Raw genomic sequence first — 10,323 nt, 5'->3', positions numbered from 1 at the left:
TCCCCGCGACGGCGGCTCGTCCCGCTTCGGTCTGCGGCGGGTGGTGCGGGAGGACCAGGGCTCGGCAGCGCCGCGCTCCCCGGCCCCGGCAGGGCTCAGCCCCGGGGCGGAGCTGGGAGGGGAAGAGGGGGAAGGGGAGAGGAGGCGGGGTGGGCGGAGCAGAGAGCCGGGGCTGGCGGGGGGCAGCGAGGCGCGGGCGGCGGAGCGGCGGGATGCGGCGGTGCCGGGGCGCAGGGCTGGCGGGGCTGGCCGCGGTGCTCCTGGGTGCGTGGGGCTGGCGGTGGTGGGGGCGGGGGACCGGGCCGGTGCTGAGCTTGGGGTGTTCCCCGCAGGTCCCTGGAGGCTGCCGTCCCCTCTGGCTTCTTCACGGACCTCGGCTCCCGAGCCATCCTCCCGTCCATCTCTCCCTCTGCTACCATTCCACATTCCCTCTGAAAACTCAACGCTCTATTCTTTGTCGAACACGCCCTATTTTCTACTCCCCCCCGTGCCTTTCCATATAATTCATGCAATCATTCCCTCCCACTTGCTACTTTCTTTCTTTCCTTTATCCCCCTTTTCTCTTCAGTGACTCCCCCCTCTTCCACCTATCATTCATACCTTCCTTTCTCCACCAAGTATTAATGGGCACTTACTGCACATTTGGATATCCTCTGAAAACCCGTCTCCTCCTCATCTCTGTATGGTCCTGGCTGCTTCTGCAGGATTTCCTCTGGGAAACGGCAGGCAGGACTGGGCAGAAAGCAGGTTTTGAAATTTTTTTCCCCTCTCTTTTTCTGCTTTCTGGCAGTGGCTGTGGGCAGAGCCCAGGTGCAGCAGGAGCCGTCGGCAGAGACCACCGAGGGCACCGGCATCAACATCACTTGCTCACACCCCAAAGTTCAAGCGAACAACGTTCAGTGGTACCGTCGGCTTTCAGACCAGGCACCGCAACACATTGTGACAGGAGTCACTGGAGCTAAACCAGTGCCGGACCCGCCGGGGCGGCTGTGGGTGGCGGCAGACCGCCGGTCCAGCGCCCTGTGGCTCGCCCGGCCCCGGCGCGGGGACGCGGCGGTGTATTACTGCGCCCTGAGAGACACGGGGAGAGGAGCCGGGGCTGCGGCCGGGCACGAACCACGAAGCAGGAAGGGCGGCGGGCGGGGCCGGGCGTGTGTGTCGGGGGCGGGGGGACAGCCCCGGCCGGGCCCGCCAGGGGGCGCTGCCGCTCCGCCCGCCGGGGCCGCCTCGCCCCGCCCGGCCCCGCCCGGCCCCGGGCCCCGCGCCCCTTCCCCCGCCCGACCGGCACCGGCACCGGCACCAGCATCGGGCCCGCCGAGGCTCCGCAGACCCCGCGCCACGCAGCCCTGCCAGGGACGTGCCCCCAACGCGGATCCAGAGACGCCCCCCGGGCAGAAACCTTCTCCCGCCCCTCACCCCATGCTCACCCCCGCACTCCCACCGAGGCGCAGACAGAAATCCCCCGGCACGGTGCCGGCAGCGGAGCAGGAATCGCGGCCGGAGCGGTGGCGGTGTCCGGCGGTGCCCGGGCAGGAGCGATTGCAGCCGCCGGCCCCGCTGGCTCCCGGAGAGGAGCAGCGCCTTGCTGCTGTGCAGGGGGAGGCGGGCAGCAGAGATCCTCCTGCCCACGGGCAGCCGGACAGCCCTCGCTCCTGCCGCAGGGACCAAGGGGGCATGGCAGCGCCTGGGCATCTCTTTCATCCCACTGACATTGCCAGGCCCTGGTCGAACAGAAAGACCCAGCTGAACCACTGCCAATACAAGGCCTTGCTTTGAAACCTCAACCAGAAATGCTTTCTTGGTAACTCTGTAAATCAGCTCTGAGACACAGTTACAAACTGATTCCTCCGGCTCCACAGTCCACTTCCCGATTGCTCCTGTGGGTGTTGGAGAGGCATCCTTTCGAGCCCGTAGTTCTACCTGGCCACCAATGTGAGAAAGAGATACTGATTCTCACAGACACCTACAAGTGTATCCCACAGTGGCTAGTGCTCAGGACAGAGAGCTTGTTGCACAGGATTCCCCTTTACCTCCGATTAAGAGCCTTTGGTGTTGAAGTCCAGGAGGCAGGAGAGAAGCTTGGGCTGGGCACTTGTTGAATGACACATCTGAGACTCAAGGTCCAAGCTCAGCAGTGAGCCACAAAGAGATTTGCTAAGTTGCCCTATGGGGCTGAAGGTCTGAGGTGAGTGAGAACTGGAAAGAGACCCCTGATCATGGGGTCCTGGGCCCCTCCAGTCCCCAATGTGGCCTGTGTGGCTGTAGGAGCTGGCTCAACTGTGAACGTCCGTGTTCACAGGCTTCCAAGGCAGGCAGGAAAGGTTCAGCCCTCTTCCCTGCTTCAGCTGGGGACTGGTGTGGCAGCTGTCGCTGTATTACAAGGGAACTGCTTTGCAGTCACTGGAGAGCAGAGGGCAGTCCACTGTCCTGCTGCCATGGTCTCGACAAACAACAGGATGCTGAAGGCGTTGTGGGAGCAGGGTTGTGAATGGGGGCTGCTATGCTGATAACCTGCTTCCTGCAGTCCCTGCCAAGCGTGTGAGCAAAGGTCCCTGGGTGAGAAGTGGCAGAGGAGCCCTGCTCCAGACATTAAAACCAAGTGGCCCTTTTGCTTGCCTGAGTATTGGATTTCTGGGGCCCAGGGTGGGACAAGCAGCTGGGGGTTGTGGGTAATGTGGGTAGGCGAAGGGACACAGAAGGACTGCCTGTACAACAGAGAGCTGTGTTGCAGAGTCTTCTTCCTGCCAGAGGGAGGGAGCGTGTCTGTCCCTGTGCGGCTGTTTTCTGCAGCAGATGCTCTTTACAGTTGTGTTTCTCTTCAGGTGCCTCCTCTATGGCCAGAGGTGAAGGGAAAGAGTGTGCAACACCTGGGCCCAGGCACTTCCTTGTGTGCCTGCTCCTTTCTCCATCCGGACACTCCCAGGGACAGGGTGGACATGGGTGGGTGCAGGGGTGCCTTCTCCATCTCCTGCAGGGCTGGGTGCAGGCCTGTGCAGCTGGCTAGGTGGTTGATGTCAGGAGAAGTTTGTGAGGGATGCCTGTCCCTTTGATGGACACGTCATACTGAAACCATGAGTCTGTAATCTCTCTGGAGGGTTTTGAATCAAAAAAAATTCACTCGATAACCAATGTGATTATTAAGCAGGTATCCTTTATTGCAGTGCTGGGAATCACACCGGGATATTTCCACGAGTGTGCGTCTCGACGAGGCACAAATTGTACGTGATTTATATTACAAAACAGTTACATATTCATTAGGTTTCTGATAAATTTAATACATATTAATTATTATTCCGGGAACTCATGAATATATGCTACTGTCCTGATACGCCTGCACAGTTTCTTTCTCGGGTGGTCGTCAGGGGTCGTCCTCGTCAAATCTTCCTCTTTCTCCTCTTCTTCAGTGTACACAGCTGGGTGACCTCTTCTTCATTATCTCCATTTTGCAAGCTCAGCAACCTTGTTATCCGTCCTGCCCAGATGGTCCCAGGCTTGTTGGCATATCAGGCCCCCTTTATCAGGATGCCTCAAACTTTTTGTCTTTTTTCTAGTTCGTACCCAAGGACTGTTCCCTAATTTACGGCTTCTCTTATCTGGTTTCTACATTCCAACTATTTTACTAATTGTTTTCTTTCATACTGGAGCATGAGACAGGTGAACCCTGAGTTTGTGGGGCCTGACGCAAGTGTTGCCAAACTATATATTCTGTTTTAAAATTGTTCTACGCTAATTAGTTTCCCTTATTCAGCTTTCCCAAGACGGGTCCATGGTAGAGTTTGGGGGAAAGACCCAAAGAGGCCTGCCTGGAGCAGCAGGGAGAGAGTTTTGCTCCACCCTCTGGGCTGTGGTTTGGAGGCCTCTTTGATCTGGCAGAGGCAGCAGAAGACGGGAAGTTGCAAGCATCAGGACCCTCGTGCTGGCAGGTCCTTGGGCACCCCACGAAGGGAGAGCGTGACATGGTCCTCATTTTCCTGGCAGCCCTGGTGGAACTGGCAGACTTTGGTGAGATGTGACTTTCAGGCTGGGGAGAATGAGGCAAGGGTTTGTGCAGCTGGTGGTGGAAGCGGGGAGACGTGAGTCCTGACTCCCCAGGGAAACTGGGAGTGTTTCTGTAGGGAGAGCAGGGGCTGCAGACGGGTACAGCAAATAATCTGGGACATGTCAGGAGGAATGGGCATAAGGGGAGGAACATGACCTCACTTTACATTGGCAGGTACTGAGCATTCCTGCATGTGCCGCTAATACATAGGCAGCCTGAAAGAAGGAAAGCTGCTAGGGAACGGAGCAATGAGGCATCTAGGAGCTTCTCTCCTAGATGTATTGCAGACAATGCTACCAGTCTCTGTAGGGGTGGTCGTAAACCTTGGGGGACAAACAGTGAAGGCTAACTCGGTGCAAGAGGAGCTGAAATGCCATACAAGGACAGGGCAAGGTCAGAGGACGTGTTGTGCCATATGGAGGAGCTGTTCTAGCAAGAAGATATGGTCAGAGGTGGGAGAGGAGCAGCTCACGTCTTCTACTGCTGAAGGAGAGACGAGCAGTTAACATAGCTCAGAGGCAGATATGGAGAGAATCAGTGGACTGAAAGACCAGCATGAAAAGCAGGGAGATGGGGGTGGGGGGGGGAGAAGTGACAAGAACCTGCAGAAAGAAGTGTGCAGGGACAAACAGCTCAGCATTTCAGAGGCTTCAGAGAAAAGTGAGATGGGAAGTGGGGACAGTTAGCAAGCTGATGAAGTGACAGATGGACACAGACACAGGCAAGCAAAGCTGAAAGCTCTTTCTGGCTTTACAGGTCATGCCCAAAAGGACTCTGTGCTCCAGTTCCCAGCAGAAATGACCATCCAGGTGGGACACAACGCGACTCTGCACTGCAACTTCTCCACCAGTGATCCCAATCCATACATGTTTTGGTACCAGCAGTGCCAGACTCAGTCCCCTCAGATGCTGCTGCGGGTGGACAAATGGAAACCTCAAGTGAATTCAGAGAGGTTCTCCTCTACACTGTCTGTGGAGACCTCCCAGGTGTTTCTGCATGTGCGGGATGCCGAGCTCCAGGACGGCACTGCCTATTTCTGTGCACTGAGCCCACAGCAGTGCCCACAGTATGCAGCACTGCACAGAAACGTGGGGCATGCTCTGAGGGGCGCTTCCCTCCCTGCCACTGCTTGCATATAGCTCTGAGCTCAGCCTGCCCAGCAGTGGCACCTGGAGGCTGTGGTGAGGCTGGGTCTCTGCCTCCCTGGCCTGTGCTGCTGTGTAGCACATGGCAGCGTGACTTTTACAGCTGTGTCTAGATCCAGGGTCTTTGATGATGAAAAGGATCCAAGAAACCTGACCTGGAGCAGACCCATTGCAGGTTACACCACGCACAAGCCAAACCAGGCATGTAAATGCCCTCTCCTTAAAACAGCTGGTACACTGGAGCGAGTACTCAGGGCAAGCAACCTATCAGTTTGTCTTCTTGTTCCCTTTCCCTGTGCCTCCACTGATGGCCACAGCTGGAGAAGGAAGCTTGTGTTAGGAGACACAACTGCTCTTATGGTTTTGCCACGTGGCCATAGTAGCCCAAGAAGGGAAGAGCTCTTCCTTGCCCAGCATCTGGATGTCAGCTAAACCCTCAGCAAGTGAAAAGACCCATCAGCCAGACACAGGACAAGATTCTCTGTTCAAGCCCTTCCTGCACTCGTCCACTGCTGGAGAAGGGTCCTGCTCTTTTTCATGTCTCTTCTCCTTCTCAGGGGAATCACCAGTGCTGGAGGGAGCCCCTATGTTCCTGAGTCCATGACAGTTTCTCTGTCCAACAGCTGGTAACCACATCTCTGTGATCTTGTTTTCTCCCAGAGGCAACAGGAATGGCTCTGGGGACGTATTCCCAGGCAATCCCAGCCCAGCACTGCATGTGGAAGCTCATCTGGAGGGTGCTGACTTTCCAGCTTGATCTCACCCTCTGAGTTGGAATCTGTTGCTCCTGAAGCATCATCCAGGTCACCTGAGAAGCCCCAGGGTACTTAGTTGTTGTCCTACTGCTGTTCCAGGATGGCCTGCCTCTCCCAAGTGATGTGGGTCTGCTCTGCCAGCCCTGGTGGAGGCTTTGCGTGCCCCTATTTATCTCAGGGGACTCTAGGCAGCATTGATGGAGTGTGGACAGCAGCCCTCAGGGGCCTGCACTCCACTGTGTCTCAGGTCCCTTGAACATTTCATGTCCTGCTTGTGGTTGATCTCCAGGGCTGCAGAGGGCTTCAACACACCACAGACACGATTCTCCCCCCAAACCAACATCATCCCTAAGGAGGATTGAAAAGCAGTGATGGCTGCCTGGGGACAGATCCAGGCTCAGGTAAAATGCTGTCAGCCTGTGTAGGAATGGCCCAACTCGTGAGGGGAAGGCTGGGTCAGTGCAAGGAGCGTTGAAATTCCTTTCTGCCTGTACAGGTGACGTGCCCAAGGACTCTGTGCTCCAATTCCCTCCAGAAAGGACCATCCAGGCAGGACACAACACAATGCTGCACTGCAATTTCTCCACCACCGATCCCAATCCCTACATCTACTGGTACCAGCAGCTCCCAAACCAGTCCCCTCAGGTGCTGCTGTGGTGAGCAAGTACAAAGCTTGCATGGATTCGGGGAGGTTCTCCTCTGTGCAGTCTGCAGAGGACTCCCAGGTGCTTCTGTGTGTGCAGGATGCAGAGCTCCATGACAGCACTTTCCCTCTGGATTCTGAGCCTACACCCGTGCCCTCAGTGTGCAGTACTGTGCAAAAAGGGGAGGGTGTACCCTGGGGAGCAATTCTTTCCCCACCTCTCCTTGCATGGAGGTCTAAGCTCATCCTGCCCAGAACCCACACACTGGTGCTGTGGTGAGGCTGGGTCTCTGCCTCCCCAGCCTGTGCAGCAGGGAGAAAAGCTGAGCATATTTCAATGAATCGCAGAATTGCTTATGCTGGGAGGCACCTTTTGAGACCATGCAGCCCCTGTTCAAGCCAGGTCACGTAGAGCAGGGTGCCCAGGACCATGTTTGGTCAGGTTTGTCAACTGGTGCCCACTGCTGCTTCTCCTGTCAGTTGGCACTACTGAGAAGACTCTCCTCTTCATTCCCTCCCATCACATATTTACACACATTGCCAAGATCCCCCACGAGCTTTCTCTTCCCCATGCTGAACACTGCCAGATCTCTCAGACTTTCTTCACCGGAATGACGCTTCAGTCCCTGCACCATTTTCCTGGGCTCACTCTGACATCTTTTTTGTACTTGGGAGCCCAGAACTGGCACTCCAGAGGTGGCCTGACAAGCGCGAAGTAGAGAGGAAGAGTCAGGTCCCTTGTCCTGCTGGCCACGCTCTTCCTACTGCAGCCCAGGATGCTGTTGGCCTTCCTTGCCCCCAGGCTGCATTGCCACGGCAGGCTCAGAAACAACACTGATCTGCTGAAACCGAGCAGGACACAGCAGTGAGTATTCAGGAGAAATACCCCAGCTGCTTGTCCAGCTCTAACTCTTCCCTCAGTGTCCACCAATGACAACTGCTGGAGAAGGGGGCTCTTGGTAGGAGACATGACTGCTCCTGTGGCCTTCCCTCCTAGCCAAAGAAATCCAAGGAAGAAAAACGTCCTCCTAGCTGGGCATCTGGGGATCAGTGAAAGCCTCACCTTGTGAGCAAGACCCATCCGTCAGGCACTGGACAAGATTCCCTGTTCAACTGCCTGAGCTGTCCCCCTGCTTCTCATGTTTCTCCTCCAGCTCTGGGGACTCACCAGTACTTGGCTGGGGGGAGTCCCTGTGTCCCTGAGTCCCTCTGGATTCTCTGCCCAACACAAAAATGCTAGTGGATGCATTTCTGGGATGTGCATTACTGGGATCTAGTTTGTCCCTCTTTGCACACCTGTCTTGTTGCGCTAATTCTGTTTTGGAAAGCAAAGAGCTGGCCCTGGAAGGGGGAAAGCTCTGGGGGAAGCTGACAAAAGCAGCCATGGTGGCAGGCCGGTATAGTCTAGTTCCTGCAGTGATGTCCCCTCAGTAGGCCATGTCAGTGGCTGTTGGCAGTGAGGCCTTCCGAGATGGCAAAGGAAGTTTAGGTTTTGTGGAAGAGATGGAATGGGGAGTATATCCAAAGGAGACATGGGTCAGAGGGAAAGAGAAGGAGGCAAAGAGAGTGAGTCACCTAGAGAAAAGTGTCTCTGTGAGGTACTGGAAGGTGGATGAGAAGCCCCATTCCCACCTGGATGAGGTAAGAAAGTGATGATTTGGATCCCACCTGGAGGTGGAATTCAGGTCTGTCCTCATGCTGGGCTGTACAGAAAGACCCACAAGAGAGGATTCCGGGTCTTGTAGGAAACGCAGTATATCTGGGGAGAAAACAATACAGATTTTGGAATATGGCAGTGCAAACTAACTTCTTCCAGAGTGGTATTTCAAGTGACCTGAGTGTGTTACTACACCCACCTTACATCTCGAACCGTTTGCTCATTCGTCCAATTTTTCCCTTTTCCTTCATGTTTGCAACCTCTCAGGCATCCTGAAAAGTGACTGCCATGGATTAGCATTGCTGCAGGTGTTGCAGGGAGACACTTGAAAGGTTGAACTCAAGATGGGGTTTCATCCCAGAGCCTACCTTCAAAAGATCCAGCTTTCTCTGGGAACAGGAGCCTTTCAGCATCTTGAGGAACTCACACACCTGAGGAACTTCAGCAGAGGTCACTGTAAAGGTGTGTGGAAGGTGAAAAGAGGTGGTTCACTAAGTCTGTTAGATGTAGTCCCTTTTCCATTCAAAGGAGCTGGGACCATGACTCCGGAAATAGCTGGGCACTGGTGGTCTGTGGGTGGTGAGCAATTGTGCTCTACATCACTTGTTTTCTCTAGTATTTACCATCATTATTGTTGTTGTTGTTATTTTCCTCCTTTTCTGGCCTATTAAACTGTCTTTATGTCAACCCATGAGTTTTACCTTTTTTTGCACTTCTTTTCCCCATCCCACTGGGTGGGGGAGTGAGCGAACAGCTGTGTGGTTGTTTTAGCTGCCTGGTGGGTTAAAACACAACAGCCATACATGTCTTATCCTTGCAAATGTGAACAACAGCTCTTTAATGTCCCTGCAAAGCCTGACCTTCCTTCCTGAGATCATACACTTTTGCCATGCCTTGCCTCCCCTCGCCTCACCTTTTCTTTCCTTCACCATGCCAGGGGTTGCCCTTACCTTAATACTAGAGGCAGACACTGCCTCCTTCTCCACTGCACTGGGGCTTTGGGGCTCATCAAGCTGCCAGAGAAAATCCTCTCTATCTCCCTTTCACCTGCTCCAATGCTGTGCAGCTGGCTCACTTGCAGCTGCTTGCTCACTGGTGAATGCCAACCGCTTGCTCTCTATTAGGCCTGAGAATGTTCTCTGGGGTTACAGTTCCCACCAACTGCTGTAGCAGGATGTGCTCTGTAAATAGCCCGTTATCAAATTTGTGGAGGACTCTTCTGCTCATTACTGGGCTTTTGGTAAAGGAGGGATGGACAATGTGGAAAAAATATATCTGGTGCCTGCAAATTAGTTCAAGCAGCTACAAGTGCTGCTGTTACCCAGGGAAGACATGAGGGCTGATACAGTCTATTCTTTGCATGCTGAAACGAGGGACATTTTCCAGAAACCAGGTTTGGTGGCCTATGAGAAACCTAAGGTCTCTACAACTGCTCTTCAAAAATACTTGGCACAAGAGAGCAGAGCAATCAGAAAAGGGGGAAAATAACTCCTGCCTTTCTAGAAGAAAACAAGAGAGAGATGGAAAAGCCCCTGGAGACTCCTGAGGACTCCAGCCCTGTTGTTCAGTAAGTGCCTGGTAATATGCATACATGGTATTGGAGGAATGCACAAGTTCCCCTAGTTAAACCAGGGCAGCACAAGCATATTTGTTCTTGGGAAAACCAGGAAAGTTTTGTATACAAAGGACATGGCATTAAGGGTCCAGCCTATTTGATTGAGTGCTTATGTGTCCTTCAGACTTGTGGCCCATCTAAGAAGGCCTGAAGACTGGAGTGTTTTTATGAAACCCATAGCTGCGCTAAATGTCTCATCTTCTGTCATGGGTCATACAACAATCACATTCACTAGGAACAACTAAAAGTGACTGTATGATGCCTAGAAGCATCACACACACCACTTAGGAAGAGGAAGATCGTAGAACCCAGTGGCACACCTTATAGAGTTTATTGTTGAATCTAAAATATTCATACAATCATGGAATCATAGGATGGTTTAGATTGGAATGGACCTCTCAAATGTCATCTAGTTCAATCCCCCTTGCCATGGCAAGTTTATATTCATAAAATCTTGAAAATTTGCTGT

General features: G+C 53.9%; 2 gene segments (V, D, J or C); both read left to right on the top strand.

Moving 5' to 3' along the window:
• The first annotated feature begins 212 nt into the window (after positions 1-212).
• On the top strand, positions 213-2,847 carry LOC129195238 (T cell receptor alpha variable 26-2-like). The segment is given in 3 exon segments: positions 213-264; positions 791-1,151; positions 2,823-2,847. Coding segments are annotated over 3 exon segments (438 nt in total).
• Positions 2,848-3,687: 840 nt separating this feature from the next.
• On the top strand, positions 3,688-5,814 carry LOC129195237 (T cell receptor alpha variable 18-like). The segment is given in 3 exon segments: positions 3,688-4,002; positions 4,796-5,105; positions 5,742-5,814. Coding segments are annotated over 3 exon segments (429 nt in total).
• The last annotated feature ends 4,509 nt before the right edge of the window (positions 5,815-10,323 follow it).

This window comes from Grus americana, chromosome 22 (assembly GCF_028858705.1).
Source record: "Grus americana isolate bGruAme1 chromosome 22, bGruAme1.mat, whole genome shotgun sequence".
NCBI lineage: Eukaryota > Metazoa > Chordata > Aves > Gruiformes > Gruidae > Grus > Grus americana.
Note: the sequence above shows the minus strand (reverse complement) of the source record. Positions and strands in the feature narration are given on the sequence as shown.